Genomic DNA, 20542 nt, shown 5'->3' on the forward strand with positions numbered 1-20542 from the left:
GGCTGCCTCTTATCTGTTCCCCCCCCCCCGCTTTTACATCCTTCCATTATTGCACTTGGAGGTATCGGCTCACGTACCTCAAGTGCTATCACTGTCAATTCCTCAAGGCAGTCTTATTTCTCACTGGCTGATGCCCAGCACATAGTGAGGGCTCAGGAACAGTTACTGGATATGGCAATGAACAAACCAACAAACCTTGACCTCCCCACTTATACTACAGTGCCCCTTCCACCACACCAAAAAATGGCTCCAGAAAAGCAGACTGAAGGCCACTCTTTGCTACTTCACAGTGCCAGATGCTACTTCAATAGACAATACCATTTCTATTATTATCACTGTTTGGCTCTTTCAGATGCAGATGTCACAGTTATTTCTTCAGCAGGCTTAGAAAGCATTTATCCTTGCAAGAGTACAAGATGAAGGTACATGGTGGTGTTAGTCCCCTTTCTGAGATGTCAACTTTCAAACACTGCAACGACTGCTCTGATGCCGTAATGTTTCGTATGTACTTTATGAATGTTTATCGAGCTGTCCCCATGTACTCTACATGCAGTTTTAGCTACTGAGGTACAAGTATACGTCTCCCCTCATCATCTCCCACTCAAAACCCACGTGAAACTGTTTCTCTTCATCATCTCTCATTAAATGAGTGTGACTTTGCTAGACCAAAAGAAAGGCTTTGACCATGCAACTAACTGCTTATTCTGGATTTCATTTCTGAATTCTAGATTTGGCTATATTTAGCAAAGCTATAACCGTCATCATGCCTGAAGCCAGGAAGAAGACACCATTCACAAACCACCCCCTGAAAATCTGCAGTTGCCACTAAAAAACCAGACTTCCCAGCAGGCAAAGACATCTGAAGTGGGAGGGATCAAACTGGTGTCTGCGTCAGAGAAGACCTCAGGTGCTTGTAACTAACTCTCTGCCTGGCACTAAAGCTCTCCATAACCTTATTTCCTCTTTTCTCTCCAACCTACCTTCTGCTGTGGTCAATCATCGTCATTATTTCCCGCGTCCACTCTCTTCTGTAACACTGGTCATCCCTCTCCCCCACCTACTTCTCCTTCAAGCTGCCTGCCTCTCACGGAACCTTCAGGACCATCCTTCTCCCAGACACTATCCCCTCCCTTGCCCCACAAATAGCACAGGGTTGAGGCACACAGGGTAGCAATGCGTAATGGAGAGCTACTCAATGGTTACTCAAAAAACCCAGCAAGTGAAGAAAGTGAACAGCAAGGGAATAGCCAGGGAACAAATGCAGAATTTCCTTCTACCATTCTATGCCCTTCTTTCCTTGATTCTGGAAGGGAAACTTGTGCTAACCCAAATGATAACACTGGACTCGTCAGTATTCCTGAACTCATCATACTGTTTCACCACTCCACATTTGCATATGCTCCTCTTTCTGCGGGGAAGGCATTGGGCAACCCTCATCTGGACCATCTGCTGGGCAATTTCCATTCCTGTTCAAACCAGACATCATCTATAAACCCTCACCCTCAGGCCCTCTCTTTATCACCGCATAACATCTTTTTACCATCTAGTATGTACCAAGAGCCATGCTAAGTGCTGGCCACTGATCTTGGGGTTATCAGTTGGTCTGTGAGCACCTGAAGACCCAGGCCCACATCGTGTTCTTCTCAGTAGCTCTGGAACCTAATGCAGTGCCTACCACAAAGGCCTAATGAAAATTCACTAAATGAGTACATGTATGTATCACATCAATACCAACACAATAGAATTATGCTGCATATGCATGTGTATACACATACATACATACACGTATACATATGTTTGTTTTAGGTCGTTTCACACACACCTTTAAGCCTCACTACCTTGTGATGTTGGGAGGAGAAATCGTCAGCTTACTGGTATGGAAACTCACTTAGTAGTTCTTGTTAACTCTAGACCTGGATTCCTTTAGTATAAGTAAGGAAACTGCTCTGCAGGGGCACGTGACCCACCTTATACAGAACTGATGCAGTTCTGGAATGTGGTCTTGGACACAGTAGGAATTCGACAAACATGTACTGTTTAAAGCTTAGAACGTAAGGCCTCACATAGCTAAGGATGTATGACAAAGGCACTACTCTTCAGTCCTTCTCTGAGCACTGCTCCTATTTTCCCATGGAGCTTATTCTGGAAGCTTAAACCAAGTCTTTCCTTGACATCACATGCCCATTACCTTAGACATGATTAGGAAGTCATCATGGCATCTTTACTAAGGAAGCTAAAGAGAAAATATCTCCCTCTACACCCAGCCTAGAGATAGCCATATCCTTCTGAATTCATGGTGTAGAGGCTTCACTTCTCCCAAACAAGCCCTCAGTGACTAGTTAGTGAAAGCAGATGAACAGTGCTGATGCTGCTGATGGAGATGGCAGCCCAGACGTTCTCCTTTATTACTACAGCAGCTCCTCCTCGGTGTTCCTGCATTCGTCACTATAAAGCAGAGACCAACACCCACATCAGAGAAACAGGGGTGATAGGTGGGATGTGGTGGGAAAAGAGTCTATGTTTAAAGCCCACCCTCCCCATACTGCCTGGCCACTGTCCTGGGCACTCGCACAGTTGTCCTTGGACAACTCTGGCTGGGACTGGTGGTTAGGGCAGCACCTGGACACTCAAAAAGGAAAGGGTACAGGAAGGAACATGGCTACCCAAAATATCTATTGACCCTTGACGGAGCTAGTGAGGCTTCTGCAGAAAAATATCTGACTCTGTCCACCCACAATAGGGAACGGGATGGCTGCAGATCGCTGTAGCCAAACTAGCCTTCACAATGCCCCTTCACTTCCCCTGAACTATATATAGGATGTAACGTTGCTGGCAAATAATGGCTGCCGCTCGTTGAACACCTGAAAAATGTTAAATAATTCATATACATTGCTTCATTTAATCTTCACAACCACTCCATAGGACAAGGGTTCTTGATCTTTTGCTTGCATCAGAATCTCTCCAGAAATCTGTTAAAGCCCCACACTCTTGGTTTATGGGGTGAGGCCTAATTCACATTTCTAATAAGCTTCCAGATGATGCTGATGCTCCTGATCCAGGCTCTACACTTTGAGAACCACTGTCATAGGGAAACAGATTTGAGAGAGGCTTGAAAAGTCTTATCCAAGGTTTCACAGCTAGTAAAGAACAGATGCAGAATTTGAACCTAGATCTGCCTGACTCCACAGACACTGCTGGTAACCGTGCTGTACTGTATGTGTGAGTATCTGACTTGTCTTCCCAAATTGTGACAGCTCCTTAAAAGCAGACATCACCCTTTAGAACTCCCCCTATCCCTCTCAGAACCTAGCAGTGCCTTTTTACTTAGTGGACACTACATAAATACTTTGTATACTGACTCCTACATAGCTATATACTTCTAAGAGCCACAAATGCAAAGTCTCAGTTAAAGAACATAAAAAGAACAATATCACCAGACCCAGTTTTACGTGAGACTCTCTCCTGCTGCTCTGAGTCTTTGTCCATGCTGTCTCCACACTTGGATAACTCCTACTCATTTGGTCAGTCACTTCCTGCAAAAAGTAATCCTTGGCTCTCTAAAACTGAGGGCCGCTGCACCCTAAGCTCATCTCCATAGCACATATCACTCTATTCTAACTGGCTGTTTTCCATCTCTCAAAGTAGTTTGTAAACTCTAGCATCTAGTTTTATGTCATACCTCCAGGGTCTAGCACAGTGCCTGGTACATCATAGACACTCCATAACTGCTTGTTGAATGAACAAATAAATGAATGCAGAGCTGCAAGCCCTAAGTTCCACTTAAAAATATCATAATGCGTGATGTGCAATTCTCAGGGATGAATTCCAGGGAAGAGGAGGACAGCCTAGATGACAAAGACCAATTTTCCTTTTATCTTCCCCATCATTCAGATTCTGAGAACAGGTACTGCTTAGGGTAGCCCCACGTACAAGGAGACAATATCCTAGCTGAACCAGATGCTCCCGGGCTATAAAGTCAGCAGAGGCCATTCAAAGAGAAGGAAAGAACTCTGTGCCCCTCATTCCTCCTGATTTCTCTCTCACACACTCCTTCTCCATTTCTCCATCCCACTGCAGTCAAGGGCTTTGGCACAGGAATGAAAGAGACAGATCAGACTCAAGGGTGCGGATCTGGCAGCGGGCACAGAAGCATCTCCCATCCTGCACCAAAGCCCACAAGGAAAGATCCAGAGGGACAGTGACTCAGGCCCCGGATTAAGTCCAGCTAGAGCAGTGCTGAGAATGGAAAAGAGCAACAATTTCACAAGGACATTAATTGTCAGATCTTTTTTTTTTCTAAAGTGCTTTTAAAGTAAAGGCTTCCACCCTAACCCCAGAAAACTGGGCCCGGTTGAACCCAGTACTTGCACAAGCTGAGAGTCAAACACAGCTTTTTCCTCCTCCTAACCCACCCGCCCACAACACTCACCATGACAGGGATCTCCCAGGCCCAGGTTAGGACCCTTGCTTCAACCTTAGCTTGCAAAAAAGGCTCCACTCCAGCTAATAAACTGTCCCCCCACAACCACCATGTTGCAGTAACAGTGGCATCCCCCTTCCCCAATCCCCTCTCAACCGATAACACAACCTACAGCAGGTTGGCCCCATTCAATTAGCTTGAATAGCTTCATGCCAAGGAAATCGCTGCTTTTATTAAAAATAAAAGCACACAAGGCAGGCAATGCGCTGTGAAAAGTATGAGTCTGGTGTAATTATGAAGGTCGAGGTTAAGGTTACCAAAAGAGACATGCAAAGATTTCCAGAAAGCCTGGAGGATAAAAAACGTATATTTACATATCTATAGATACACAGATGAAGACACATGTAGGGAATTTACACAGCAGATCTAAATAACATCTTCTCCAACAGAAGAAAAATAAAAATCAGATGTCACTCTCAAGTAATTCTTTTGGCTAAAAAATAAAAACTAAAACAGGAGGAAGAGGGGCCTAGTGGACTGGTTTCAAAATAACCACATTCATCTCGTGTAATTTCTGTTATCTTAGCTACATCCTGGGGACCTGATTACAGTTGGGTCAGGAAACAAAACTAGTCAAATTCACCAAGAGCCTTGGCTATTAGAAAAACATATTCCCATTCTTTGAAAATCCTCTCTTCCTCCAGTGCCTGCTCATGGGAGTGGGAAAGTTGGGTAGAAGGAGAAACCCCTCTCCCCTCTTAAAGGTACTCCATCTCCACCCTTCAGCCCTCACATCAATATTTCAAGTTTAAGGAGGATGACAAGCCCAGCACCCTACATTTGATGTGAAGCTTTACACTTTCACACATACGTTTTCCCTCTGATCCTTGTAATTCAGTGAGGCAGACAAGAATTGGCTTGTCAATTTTTAAAAAATAATAAAAGGTCACTGAGGTAAACAATTTCCAGCAACGTCCTTCCACCCCATAAGCCCTGTCACTTCCAAACCTCAGTTTTAAATTTTTCAAGGACAATGATTCACTGAGCAAGGGAAGGGGGAAGGGAGGGTCAACTGGTCAAAACCCATTCATACACTGAACAACTAGAAACCAGTCTTGCTGCATCAGCACAAGATTTTGATTCACGGCGCACTGAAAGAGTCCCACCATACCTTCCGCCAACACCTCGTCCACAGTGACCTGCTGTCGCCCAATGCCAAAGACCCTTCCGATGTAGCCACTGCCCAGGCCCGAGGTGCTGCCCCCACCTCCGCTGGAGCCAGAGCCCAGGCCAGAGCCGCCCTGCTCTCGCCGGGAGTCGAAAAACTTCTTCATCTTGAGAATAGGAAGCAGTAAAGCAAAATACCGAAGGTTTCTGGATTTTTTTTTTTTTTTCCTAAGAAAACAAGAGATCCAAGGATTTCTTCTCGGATTTCAGCTCGGAGAGGAGCCACCCGAATCCGGCCGTGGGGGTGGGGGCTGAGGGAGGATGCCAATAGGAATATGCGTGTCAATCGCGCCGCGGTCCCCTCCTCCTCAAGAGAGCGATTCGCGTAAGTTTAAACCTGTGATGACAGAAGAAGAGAGGATGAATCAGTAACACACTTACGAATTCAACCGCTGAGTCCTAGAGGGAGCAAAAGCCATCATCCCGGGGAAACGCTTCATGCATTTTCCTAGCGAGAAAAATTCTGGTGCTGAAATCCCGGCAGAGCGCCGGACCCCGTCCCCGCGGCTCGGAAAAAGGAAGGATCTGGCCGCCTCGGGCAGCGCCGACCCAGCCGATCGCTGCCTTCCCCTCCTCCTTGGTCTCCCCGCCGCCCCGCGAGGCAGCATCCCGGCGGCACCCACTTGAGAAGGCTCGGCGGCTGGCGCCCAGCTACCACTCCTGCAACATTGTCACGGCCGCGGGGCCGGCCTGCGACGCGGAGAGGAGGCGGCGCTGCAGCGAGAGCCGGGGCCGCGTTAGGCGCCCGCCCGCCCGCCAGCTGATCCCCGGAGCGCCCAGCGGAGACTGACCCGCCGCCCCTCCCCCGCGCGCGCTCCCGCCCGGCTCCATCCACCCAACCAGGAAGTGAACCGCCGCCGGAAGTGCCTCTCGGGACGGCGCGGCGAGGGGCCGAGGCCCTCCTATTGCTGCCGCCCGGTCGCGACCGACGAGAAGGAGTCGTGGGAGAGAAGGGGACCCAGGAGGGGGGTGTCTCAGTGTGTACAGAGTTTTGTAAAAGAACTTTTATCACCCGATCCGCAGTGCACCATGGGAAAGGTAGTTCGGCGCAAGCCCCCGGCTGGACTACAACTCCCAGGATGCCCCTGACGGAGCGAGCAAAGCGGCTGCGGTGGCCTCCTTGGCCTCGAAGGTGGTTAGTGGGGTGGTGCATTTGTGGGGATTCGGTTATTTAAACATATCCGGTAAAGAAACCGCCAAGGACTAGGAAACTGCTGTATGTTCCACCCTTTTGAAGCCATCTTATTTGCGGTTTGACCTCCCTGCACAAGGGATTCTGGGGGTTGTTGTTTCCAAACGGATCGAGAGGCTGACACCTGAAGGACGCGGCTTAACCGCTTAGCCTCTGGCCGGTCCTGCGGGGCTTACCGACGTCACCTGGGCAGAAGGTGGAAGACGAGGGGTAATCGGGAGAATTTTGCTGGCAATTGGTCCGAGGCCACAGTCGAACGCCAACTCTGAGTAGAACCTGTGCCCTTCCGCCGCCAACCTCAAAAAGCCGTGTTTGCTCCCAGATGTTGTTGAGAACCGCTCGGCGGTCAGCTCTGAGCTAGGCGCAGTGAGAGCGCTTAATAAGACGGTGTCTCGGCTGGGACTCTTCAGGCAGGACTCAAACCGAGAAACTTAAACGTTATGTTCAGGGCAGATTCTAGGGTACCAGCAGATCCAAGCCGTTGGCTGTGACCCCAAACTGGGGCTGGCTCGTCTGCCGACAGTGACCCTCAGTTCTTCCACGTTTGCTGATGCTGTGGGTGGGCCTTACCTTCACATATCCCCTCACACAAGAACCCAAGACTGATCTGTTGTTATTTCTTTTTCACTCAAGATTCCCTCCTTCCTTGATGCTGATTTTTACCCTGATACGGCCTGAGTGCCAAAGTCCACTTGGCGGACAATGTGATTTTCATCTGCCAAATGCAGAAGACTTGGAAGGCCAGTTACTACCCTTCTACATCCCTAGATTTCCTGCTGGACGGTGCTTAAGGTAGTTCCAAATCCTTGCTCCCTCCCCATCCATGATTTTTCTAACTACCCGAATATAGGTTCTTTCTCACCTCCACTTGCTCTCCCTAATTCTGCGACCGCGTTCTTGACTTGTACTTCGTCCCAGAATTTTTCAACAAGCATTTAAGGAGAGGAGAAAAGGGTACTCTGGGGGGGGGGGGGGGGGGGGGGGAGTGGAGGCCGGGGGCGGGGATGGTTCTTGTTTTCTCTAATCTGAATATTGAACTGTGCTGTGACTGGGTTGGCAGCAGCGTTGCTGTGCTTTCTCTTTTCCTTCTTCCTCTCCTCCTCCTCCTCCTCCCCCCCTCCTCCTCTTCCTCCTCCTCCTCCTCCCCTTTTCAAGTAGTACCTTTGCAGTTAAGCTTCCTGTGTAGAGACAGCATTTCTTCTTCCAGAGGGAGTCAATGTTGTCACCTCAGTTCACAAATTCATGCAGCCACCTCCAGGGTGGAATGCAGCACCTGCTAAAACATTCCCTGAAAGGAAGCCCAGGGAGCATTTCTCTGCACTTGCCTTAAAAGGCTAGATTTTGTCTTAAGGAAGTTTGGAATAGACCTTAAAATAGATGGGAAATCTCATTTGGAATTAGATTCATTGACCTCCATCTTTCTCTACATCTATTGATCTTGACTGACTTTTTAAGTTTATTTATTTATTTTGAGAGAATGAGTGAGTGTGAGGGCTCTGGAGCAGGGGAGGGGCAGAGAGATGAGAGAGAGAGAGAGATAATATTCCAAGCAGGCTCCAAGCCCAGTGTGGAGCCCAAAGTGGGGCTTTATCTCACTACCGTGAGATGACCTGAGCCAAAATCAAGAGTCAGTTGCCCAACTGACTGAGCCACCCAGGTGCCCCTTGACTGACTTTTTTGAAGAAATTCTGTTGGTCCTAGAATCTGTTTCTATCTCACTTTTTACCTTCCTAGACATTCCTGTTACCAGACTAGGCCAGACTTAGGCAAATTCCAACTCTCACTTCTGAGATACAAAAACTTGTTTTTATCTGATAGGATTAAGGTGGCTAACAAGCAGCCATCTGGACCATTTAAGGACGTTTTTAAAGAAGCAAAAGAAAGAAAAAAACCATTAGAACACTGGATTTCTTGCTTTCCATTCTCTCAGAGACTAATAGCAATTATAATGATAAAACTACAGTTTTTCATCCTTTACATATAACAAGTTATTTGTTGGTAATGTTGAAATAAGGTAGTATTGTTTTACTCATTTTTTTTTAAATTTTTTAAATGTTTTTATTTAGTTTTGAAGGAGAGAGAGAGACAGAGCATGAGCTGGGGAGGAGCAGAGAGAGAGGGAGACACAGAATTCGAAGCAGGCTCCAGGCTCTGAGCTGTCAGCACAGAGCCTGATGCAGGGCTGAAACTCACGAACTGGGAGATCATGACCTGAGCCAAAGCTGGACACTCAACCGGCTGAGCCACCCAGGCGCCCCTGTTATACTCATTTTATAGATGGGGGAACTGAAGCATAGAGATAAACGACATGCCCAAAGTCACACAGATAGTGACTGGCAAAGCCAGGGCTCAAACCCAAACATTTTGACTTTAGAGCCCAGTGCTTAACTAGCTACACTGAACTGTCAACTTAGAAAGAACAACTATAAACTGATTAAAATACTTTAAAATATTTAGAAACATATTTAGAAACAGCAACAGACCAGGAAACAGGGAATCTTTGCCCTCCATAGCTGTGCCCCTAGACCACTTATATCTCTGGACCTATTTTCTCAGCCATAATACCAGTGCTGTCCTGCAACTCTTAGTAATTCTCTTGTTCCTGAGTGTAGAATAATCAGATTTTTTAAAAAATCAAAGATCAACCACGATAATCTCAAACTCCTACCACACTTACTTTCTGTAATTTGCCCCACCCTTCCTTGTGTTCCTTCCTATTCATCTTTTCATGTATATTGTCACCTCAAGTACTAAAAGTCAGAGAGCAGTCTTCTACTTATCTCCACTTATCTCCTCGAACACTCAATACAGTAGTTTGTATCCTTACCAGTTCTTAAATAAGCCAAGTAATTGACTTCAAATGAAATGTGACATAGAAGAGAGCAATCTGATTAAGGTAGAAAAAATTGATTTGAAGTAGTCTGAACTAGGTAAGCTTGAACTCAGTCCAGGAGATACTATGGATAAATAATCAAAAAGAAGAGGGAAAGAGACATTACCGTGTATTTTCCATATGCTAGTTACTGTATTAAGCACTTAAAATATTATCTTGTTTAATCCTCATGTATGCATCTCTGTGAGGTAGATACTATTACCTATTATTAAAGTAGATACTATTATACTATTATCCCCAGTTTTATAGATGAATGGTGAAGATTTTATTAGTAGCAGAAGGATGTGTATGGTTTGTGAGGTTTGCAGAAAATTATTTGTTCTGTGATGTGGCTAACTCATGTCACAGTAAACCCAGTTATGGCAAATGTGTGGTGCATCCCTAGAGGAAATCAAAGGGAAGGGGACCAACATGAATTAACTACCTTAACTAAGGCCCCCACTGTGTTGGATATTTAATTATATCATATCATAATACACCTATGAGGTGTTCATTGCTTTTATTTTGTCAATGTGGAAACAGGCTCAGTGGGGTTAATGTATGTCAACTGTGGCTACATAGAGCCTATAAAGGGCAGAGGCAGAATCAAAACCTGACTCACCTCAAAACCTTTGTAATTTTCACTATACCATGTAGCCATTCTATATTGCCAGCTTTTAGTCCAATGGAATTTATTAGAAATGCAGATTATCAGGCCCTACTCAGATCATTAACTGATTATTAAATAATGAACTAATCTAATGCATCACTTAAGGGAAAGAACCGTATACATTTTTCTCCACTTTTGGTTTAACATTTTTAAAAACTTTTTTAAATTTAAATGTTTGTCCTGTTCAACTGAAGTATAATTGACATATTTATAATCATTGTCTTTTCTCCAGCACTAAAAATGATACACAGGGATACAGTTTTCAGAAATTCATTTTCAGCAATTCCTTAATGCTTAATATGAGAGCAGAGGGTTAAAAGTGAATAAAATATAATCCTCACTTTCAAGGAATTTCAAATAGCCTGTAAAATTAAGTGTATTAAAATGATAGAGGGAACTAACTCTGGTAAGAAAGGCACAATCAGAGTAAAAACAGCTAGAATATATTTATGTAGGGACAGGGGCAGTAATCCCCTTTCACCAACCATCCAGGTGATTCTGATTCATATTCAAGTTTGAGAACCACTGTTTAGCAGAAGGGAAATTATGACAACCATCTTCCTCCTTTGAAAAGGACATTCAGGGGGCGCCTGGGTGGCGCAGTCGGTTGAGCGTCCGACTTCAGCCAGGTCACGATCTCGCGGTCTGTGAGTTCGAGCCCCGCGTCAGGCTCTGGGCTGATGGCTCAGAGCCTGGAGCCTGTTTCTGATTCTGTGTCTCCCTCTCTCTCTGCCCCTCCCCCGTTCATGCTCTGTCTCTCTCTGTCCCAAAAATAAATAAAAAAAAAAAAAAAAAGAAATTACATTGTGAAAAGGACATTCATTGTTTTTTGTTTTCTGGTTAGAAAAGTAATTACATAATCATTGAAGAAAGTAAGTCAGCTCAGAATAAAAATCACTCAGAGATAACTGCTATTGACTTTTTTTTTGCATTGACTGATTTCGTGAAGCTCAAATTTTTCAGGGACTTTTCAACATATCCAGTCCAACAGCCTATTGGAGGTCTTAATCCCCTTTCTCTTTTTAGTTGCCCTATAAATCTTTCAGCTATTCCTCCTGCTGTGTTTTGCTACTTACTGTTACTGCAGAACTTTGAATGTGCCTCCATTATAGCCCAAATCAGTTTGTACTGTCATTGTTGGTTAACCTGTTTATCCCTTCAGGATTACATTACACTCATCTTTCTTTTTTTTTTTTTTTAGATTTTTAAAAAATGTTTATTTATTTTTGAGAGAGAGACAGAGTGAGAGCAGGGGAGGGGCAGAGAGAGGGAGACACAGAATCTGAAGCAGGCACCAGGCTTGAACTGTCAGCACAGAGCCCAATGTGAGACTGGAACTCATGAACCCCAAGATCACGACCTGAGCCAAAGTCAGAAGCTTAACCGACTAAGCCACCCAGGCACCCCCACACTCATCTTTCTGTCCTAAGCAATGGACTCACACATACGTAGCAGATGTTTAATAAATATTTTGAACAAATGAATTAGTAACTCATTGGAAAAAAATCTATCAAAATACTGAAATGTATTTAATGCTTCTTAGCAGCGTCCTAATTAGATTTGAGCTCTAATAGTCTAATTAACCACAGAAATGTTCTTTTAGAAAAATTTTTTCTAAAACTTTCTAGACCTGAAAGTCCACATTTAAGATCAGCAAATCTCAGAGGATTAATAAAGAAAATGTATGGGTTATTCAGTCCTCCCTAACAACGTAAAAGGCACCTGAGACATTCTAGGTCACTCATGTTTCTACTTTCTCCAGCAGTTTATTTAGATGTCATTAGTTTAATATCAATTTACCTTGAATTTTCATTCTCCTCCAGCAACTACTGCATTTTTCTGCACCTCTTTCCAACAAAGTACATCAGTGCAACTGTCTATCCTTGCCATCTCTACCAATTCTCATTACTACGTCCAATAAGCAGTTCTCAGTCCCTTTTCAAAGAATTCATTTTATTTAAGGGTGCCTGGATGGCTCAGTCAGTTAAGCGGCCAACTCTTAATCTCAGCTCAGGTGTTGATCTTAGGGTTGTGAGTTCAAGCTTCATGTTAGGAATCTATGCTGGGTGTGAAGCCTACTTAAAAAAAATAAAAATAATTTTAAAAATAAATAAAAACTCATTTCAATTTATTTAAACAAACAGACAAAAAACCCAGTTCACCCATTTCTCCCACCTGTCACCCCCTGCCTCTGGCAACCATCAATCTGTTATCTGTACCTATGAGCTTAAAATATATGTTTTTTAGATTCCACATGTAAGAAAGATCATATGGTATTTTGTTTTGTCAGACTTATTTCACTTAGCCTAATGCCCTCAAGGTCCATCCATGTTGTTGCAAATGGCGAGATCTCATTCTTTTCTATGGATGAGTAATATTCCATTGTATATATGCCACAATTTCTTTATTCATTTTCCACTGATGGACACTTAGGTTTCCATATCTTGGCTATTGTAAATAATGCCGTAATGAACATGGGAGTGCAGATCTTTTTGAATTAGTGGTTTTGTTACCTTTGGATAAATACGCAGAGGCAAAATTGCTGGGTCATGTGGTATTTCTATTTTTAATATTTTTGAGGAACCTCCACACTATTATCCATAGTGTCTACACCAACTTACATTCCCACCAGCAGTGTGTAAGTGTTCCTTTTTCTCTACAGCCTCACCAACATTTGTTATTTCTTGTCTTTTTGATATTAGTCATTCTAACAGGTGTGAGGTGATACCTCATTGTGGTTTTAATTTGCATTTCTCAGATGATTAATAATATAGATCATCTTGGGGCATCTGGGTGGCTCAGTCAGTTAAGCATCTAACTGAGGCTCAGGTCATGATCTCATAGTTCATGAGTTTGAGTCCTGCATGGGATGAGCTTGAGCCCCACATCGGGTGAGCATGAGCCCCACTTTGAGTGAGCCCTGCTCTCTCTTTCTCCCTCCCCTCTCTTTCTTTCACCTGGAGGATTCTCTCTCTCTCTCTCTCTCTCTCTCTCTCTTTCTCTCTCTCTCTCTCTCCCTCCCTCTTTCCTCCTTCCCCTCTCCCCCTCTCTCTCCCTCTCACTCATTTGCTCCCTCTGTCTCTCTCAGGAAAAATAATTATAATAATATAGAGCATTTTTTTATGTACCTATTGGTTTTCTGTATGGTGTGGGTTTTTTGGAAAAATGTTCAGATCTTCTGCCCATCTTTTAATTGGATTGTTTGAGGGTTTTTTTTCTTTTGGTTGTTGTTTTTTTGATTTTTGTTTGTTTGTTTGTTTTTTGCTACTGAATTGTATGAGTTCTTTATGTTGTGGGTATTAGCCCAGTATCAGATATATGATTTGCAAATATTTTTGCCCATTCAGAAGGTTGCCTTTTCATTTTGTTGATGATTTCCTTTGCTGTGCAGAAGCTTTTTAGTTTGGTGTTCATTTTTGCTCTTGTTACTTTTGGTGTCAGATTTTTAAAAAAATCACCTCCAAGATCTATGTCAAGGAGCTTATTACCTTTGTTTTATTCTAGTTTTATGGTTTCAGGTTCAAGTCTTTAATCCATTTTGAGGTAATTTTTGTGTATGATGTAAGATAGTGTTCCAGTTTCATTCCTTCATTCTTATGCATGTTTTTCCAACACTATTTATTGAAGAGAGTTTTTTCCCCATTGCATATTCTTGGCTTCTTTGTATTAAATTAATTGGCCATATGTGCATGGGTTTATTTCTGGGCTCGCTGTTCTGTTCCAGTGATATGTTTGTTTTAGCTCAATACCATACTGTTTTAATTAGTATAGTTTTGTAACATAGTTTGAAATTAGGGGGCATGATGCTTTTGTTCTTCTTTCTCAAGATTGCTTTGGCTATTTGGGGTCTTATATGGTTCCATACAAATTTTAGGATTTTTGTTCTATTTCTGTGAAATATGCCATTGATATTTTGATAGTGATTGTCCTGAATCTGCAGATTGCTTTGAGTAGTATAAATATTTTAACAATGTTAATTCTTCCAATCCATGAACATGGAATATCTTTCCATTTATTTCTGCTATGACATTTTGATCAATTTCCTTTTAGAATTTTTTTCTGTATATAAATACAATTGGGTTTTGTTTGTTTTTTTGCCATATTGAATCCCATTGCATATTTGACATATTCTGTTTTTTCATTTAATAGTTTCTCACTTCATTATATATTCCCCAGAAACATTATTTTTAATAAATGCTTAATGATCAGTTCTTTACTATTGAATATTTTATTGTCTTATTTTCAAATTTTTACTATTTTATGTATATATTATATATATGTATATTACATTTACATATTATATATATTTATATATATGTATTTAATTATGTTTCCTCCAGGAAAATTATACTGATTTGCTCTCTACTCTTTGATTCAGTTAATATATATTAAACACTTACCATGGGTTATACCCCAGAAATTTTATTGCAATGAACAAAATTCACTCCTTGACCTCAAGGAACTTTTGGTCTGAAAAGAAGACATTGAATCCTAGGTATTCCCATACCCTTGCAAAACACTGAATTTGTACAGTTAAAAGAGAAATCTATCCCATTTTGATAGGTAGAGATGGTGCTCATTGTTTTAATTGCCATTGTTTAAGTTAGTGAGCTTGGACACTTTTTCATTGACAGGGACTCTCTCTCTCTTTTTTTTTTTTTTTTTAATGTTTATTTATTTTGAGGGAGAGAGACAGGGTGTGAGCAGGGGAGGGGCAGAGAGAGAGGGAGACACAGAATCCGAAGAAGGCTCCAGGCTCCGACTGTCAGCACAGAGCCAGATGTGGGGCTCAAACTTGCCAATCGCGAGATCATGACCTGAGCCAAAGTCAGACACTTAACGGACTGAGCCACCCAGGCACCCCAGGGACTCTCTCTTTAACCAAACTTAAGCCAAGTTCCTCTGAGTCCTCTTTTTGACTAGATCTCGACCTTGGGCTCTGTGCTTGGCCCACTTAGTCCAGATTTAGCAAGAACCCTGCTGAGTCAGTTTAGAAAAACTCCCCCACCCTTGATATCTGATCAGATTTCTCATCCCACACTCTCCATATCTTATCACCTTGGCCTGCCTTCAGTAAGAATCCTATTGAGTCTGTCTAGCAAGAATCCCCCTAACCTTGATGTTTCTCCTCATAGTAATTTTCTATCCACTGACCCCCACCCTTGACTATAAATCTATACCTCTCCTGGTTGAATTTGGACTTGAGCTCCATCTCTCTCCCCTACTACAAAACCCTTATTGCAATAGTCCCTCCTGAATAAAATCTTCCTTACTGTCTTTGACAAGCATCATGAAAGTTTTTTCTTTAACACCATATTCATTCATCAGTTGTTTAGTTAAGTACCTGTTACATGCTAGGAGTTGGAAACATGATGATAAATAAGGTAAATATATCCCTTCCCTTACAGAATTTATAGTCTAATACTCATTGGATGTGTATATTTCTTCATTTTAAAATTAAATCCTTTTCCATTTTTCTATTGGAGCATTTCTTCTGAATAGTTGATTTGAAAATGTTCTTTATGTATTCAATTCAATCAGTTTACTCAATATTGAGCTACTCCAGTGTACAAGGCACTGTTCTAGGTTTAGAGAGGATGATAGGGTACAAGATAAACAAGGTTTCTTCTTGTAAGAGAGTTTACATTGGGTCAGGGTGAGAAGAACACAATAAGCAAACAAGTCAAGGAAAATGTTAGATAGGATTGAATGTCATACAGATAATTAGACTAGGGTGATGTGATAGAGTGTCTGAATGACTACTTCAAATTGGATGTTCAACTCTTTATATATTAAAAAAAAATTTTTTGTTGTTAATGTTTATTTATTTTTGAGAGAAAGAGAGACAGAGCATGAGCAGGAGAGGGGCAGAATCCCTCCCCTGAGAGAGAGGGAGACAGAATCCAAAACAGGCTCAAGGCTCTGAGCTGTCAGCATAAAGCCAGATGCAGGGCTCAAACCCACAAACCTTGAGATCATGACCTGACCTGAAGTCAGACATTTAACCAACTGAGCTACCCAGGCGCCCCTCACCTTTTTATATATTAACAACATTAATTAAAACCCACTTCACATAAATGGGAAACCTTTTTCCCCAATTTGATCATAGGCTTATTTTTATAAGTTAAGACTTTTTCTAGTTATAATACATAATCATTTTGTAAAATGATTGGAAATATAGAAAAGCAGAAAGAGGGGCGCCTGGGTGGCGCAGTCGGATAAGCGTCCGACTTCGGCCGGGTCACGATCTCGCGGTCCGTGAGTTCGAGCCCCGCGTCAGGCTCTGGGCTGATGGCTCAGAGCCTGGAGCCTGTTTCCGATTCTGTGTCTCCCTCTCTCTCTGCCCCTGCCCCGTTCATGCTCTGTCTCTCTCTGTCCCAAAAATAAATAAACATTGAAAAAAAAAAAAAAAAGAAAAGCAGAAAGAAGAAAATAAAAATAATTGATCTTATTATTCACAAGTAAACCCTACAAGAGTCAGATGGATATCCTCCTGTCATTTTCAGCATGCATATAAATTACCTATGTACTTGTGTGTTAATAGTTTTGAAAAGAACATACTGCACTACAGCCTGCTTTTTCCACCATGCCAAGGACCTCTAACAGGCACTGAAAAATTTTTAAGTGATAAAATGATAAGCAAAAATAGACATGAGGTTTACATACTTAAAAAATTATAAATTTTTCAGTTTAGCTTAGATAGAGTAGGCAAGAAGATGGTTGGGCTATAAATGTTAATCAAATAAATAAATGTAAAATTTGAAGGTAAAAATTTTATCTCATTAACCACTCTATCCTCAGCACATAAAATAGTTCTAGGGAATCAGTGGTTTATTTTCATTTATTTGTATTTTTCATTCTCATGAGTATAAAAATATTCTGTCTCTTTTTTATTATATCCATTTCTCTTTCCAATTTTGTATGTTTATGTTTTCTCTCATTTAATAATTTATCAGATCAACTGTGTTTTCAAAGAAACTGGTAGGTTTTTAAAAATCAACTATGGAGAGTTTTCTATTTTCTAATTCATTATTTTCTACTTTTATATATGTTTTTCCTTTAGCTTTACTTAGCTTTATTTTGTTATGTTTCTAATTATTCAGATGGATATTTGGTTTATTTCCTTTTTTCTTATTTCAAAATAAAACCATTATAAGCTCAAAGTTTCGTTCAATCAATATAGCTTTCATGTGTCACAGAAGTTTTCACTTATCTCTCATCAAATAAGTTCTAGATACTCTGACGGTGCCTGGACAGTGCCTGAGCCCCACATTAGATGTAGAGATTATTTAAAAAAAAAAAAAGTTAAAAAATAACACACACACACACACACACACACACACACACACACACACACACAAGAAACCTGTGGATGTGTCTTTGTTGCCCTTACAAGTTAGAGAGAAGATACATTGGTTAACTATAGAATTCCTGAACATATTTTTTTCCTTCAAATCTTTAGAAATTTCCCCATTGTCCTCTAATGTTTATTGTTACAGAAAAGTCTAAAACCTTCCCTTTTTTTGTTCCTTTATAGTAAATTTTACTGTGGGATTCTTTATCCTTAAAATTCAAAACTTACAGGAGTAGGTCTAGGTAGTAGTTTCTTTTAATTAACCATGCCTATAGATTCAGGTGTTTTTTTCTCCTTAAGGAAGTTGTGTTCTATTATATATTAAAATACAATCTTTGATTATTTGCTTTAATTTTTTTAAGTTTTTATTTATATCAAAGTTATATTTGTAATAGTTTAAAGAGTCAAAGAGTTCCCTCTGGTTTGTTGTAAAAAACAGGAGTCCCCCATTCCCTTCCCTCCTATTTCTCCCTTCCAGGAAGTAATTATTCTCACCTCTCTTGGCTGATTGTTTTGGTGTTTGTATTTAAATAATATGCCTTTATTGCCACATTTAGATTTTTTAACTTTTTGTCATAATCTATTAATTTCCCACTATGGTAGAAAATAACTTTGCTTCCTTTTTTCTCCAGCATCCACCACATTCAATTACTGTTCCCATGTCCATCTTGCAATATGGCTATATCATAATTATGGTTAGATTAGTAGTCCGTGTTTACATTATCATTAATAAGTAAACATTATTCACAGCTGAGCCACAGGGTATGATTATCTCTTTTCTTTTGTCATATAATGTTTTGGTTTTCCTGGAGTCAATAACTGTCTTCTTTTTTCATTTTCTTAGTTTTCTATATAGTTTTTACTAATTCAACTCCGAACTCTTACCCAGCTGTCAAGATGATCATTCACTTTAGGTGTCCTATCAATTTCATCTTTCTATATATTTCTAGGAGTCTTCTGACTGCTTTAGTTTGGCCTGCTTGCCTTCTGAGCCTGATAGGCAGTTGACATCCTATGATTTTCCTTCACCATCATCTTGGGAATTCCCTTTGCCCTCCTCCCATGCTGGAACCTCTGTTTTCTGTATCCTGTGTCTTCTTCCTGCTTCATCCTCTCATTTTGATGGAGCATACCCCCAGTACCTTCTCTAGAATAGTGTACAGAAGGTAAATTTTTGGAAAAATACTATGTTTGACATGTTTTTATTCTACTCTGACATCTAATTATTTGGTTAATATACAATTCTCAGACAGAAACAATTTTTTGCAGAATTTTTAAGGCATCACTCTGTTATCCTCTAGCTTTCAGGGTTGTTCTTAGGCAGTATAAAGCCATTCTGATAACTGATTCTTTGTGTGTGAATCTTCCGCTCTCTCCCTCTCTCTCTCTTTCTTTCTTTCTTTCTCACTGCCTATAGGATTTTCTATTTGTCCCCAGTATTATTCTAGAAATACATATCCTGCAGTTTTGGAAATTTTTCTTAAATTATTTCACTGATGATTTTTACTCATCTCTTTTTTCCTTTTTTCTTTCTTTTTTTTAATTTTCTCCTCAAGTTTCTATCTTTCTGTTTAAAAAGATTTTTTTTTTGGTGGGGCACCTGGGTGGCTCAGTCAGTTAAGTGTCCAACTCTTGGTTTCGGCTCAGGTCATGATCTCATGGTTCATGATTTCGAGCCCCACATCAGTCTCTCTACCGAGAGTGAAGATCCTGCTTGGGATTCTCTCCCTCTCTCTGCCCTTCCCACACACACACTCTCTCTCTCAGAATAAATAAACTTAAAAAATAAAAATATTTTTGTTTGTTTTATTTTACTTGTAGAATAAGTTCTCACCTTTACCTTCCAGTTCTTCCATAGAATATTTGAGATATTTATCATATTTTTAATTTTAAGAACTCATTCTTTTCTTTTTTTATATGATTCTGTTCTTATTTCATGAATATAATATCTCCTTGAGGATTAATGATTTTTGTTATTTTATTTTCTTTTCCTTAGGTGGTCGCTTAGAGAAAGATCCTTGCCTTTATTTATTTAGCTGACTTGGTCTCTTTATTTCATATCATGATTTTGCCTAACATGTGATAAACCTTGACTGTGTATTCAGATTTAAGACTGGGGATTTGATAAGCTGACTGGAAACTGAGTGCTTAGATAGGATTTGTTGACTGTAATCAACACTACAGGGTAGCTCTAAAGTTCATTTCTTTAGACCTAAGCTGGTCAGATATCCCCAGAAAAAATGCTTCTAATATACTGCCTGGAGGCAAAGACTAAGTCATCTGTGTTAGAGAACCCGGTCAGGGGAGAGACTGAGAGGAGCCAGAATGCAGCGTACAGTTGCTTAATCTCAGCATCAGTGCTGTGCTTTGGTTTGTCAGAGGAGAGCTCCTCTGTTTTACTCTTTTCAGAGAAAAACTGTTAGTCTTTTACCAGGACTGGAGAGGGCAGTCACCTGGCCACTCAAAGGCAGGGGGAAGATCCAGACTGCTTCTTAAACTTTCAACCAGTTCTTCCACAGGTATCTTTTACAGCCAACTCCAGAGTCTTTTGGAGACTCGGTAGTATACATAAAGTTTATTGTCAGCTTTCTCCACTGCTGCCTTTGGAGGTACTCTTCTCTGGTCTGCTAAATATTTGCTACTCTTTTATTCTCTCAAAAGTTTAGTGCTGTTGTCCCCTGTACTTTTTTGTCTTGCTTTTATGGGTTTATGCCCCTAAAATCTCATATTTTCTTTGCAACGACTGTGTACATGTCAGATCTCCATTCTCTGTCCTTTTGAGTCCGTGATCTCATCTCTCATCAGTG

The 20542-nt window shown here is 41.2% G+C and overlaps 1 protein-coding gene across 8 annotated transcripts in view; it reads right to left on the minus strand.

Moving 5' to 3' along the window:
- AAK1 (AP2 associated kinase 1) overlaps positions 1-6438 on the minus strand; it is a 177344-nt gene extending 170906 nt beyond the window's left edge. For all 8 annotated transcript variants that reach the window (XM_047851551.1, XM_047851549.1, XM_047851550.1 and 5 more), the window contains exons 1-2: positions 6271-6438; positions 5592-5984 (exon numbers count right to left, since the gene is read on the minus strand). In XM_047851551.1, coding sequence (XP_047707507.1) covers positions 5592-5754 — 163 coding nt within the window. In that variant the 5' untranslated portion in view covers positions 5755-5984; positions 6271-6438. The remainder of the gene's footprint in view (positions 1-5591; positions 5985-6270) is intronic.
- Between the last annotated feature and the right edge of the window lie 14104 nt (positions 6439-20542).

The sequence above is a fragment of the Prionailurus viverrinus genome, chromosome A3 (assembly GCF_022837055.1).
Source record: "Prionailurus viverrinus isolate Anna chromosome A3, UM_Priviv_1.0, whole genome shotgun sequence".
NCBI classification, from domain to species: domain Eukaryota; kingdom Metazoa; phylum Chordata; class Mammalia; order Carnivora; family Felidae; genus Prionailurus; species Prionailurus viverrinus.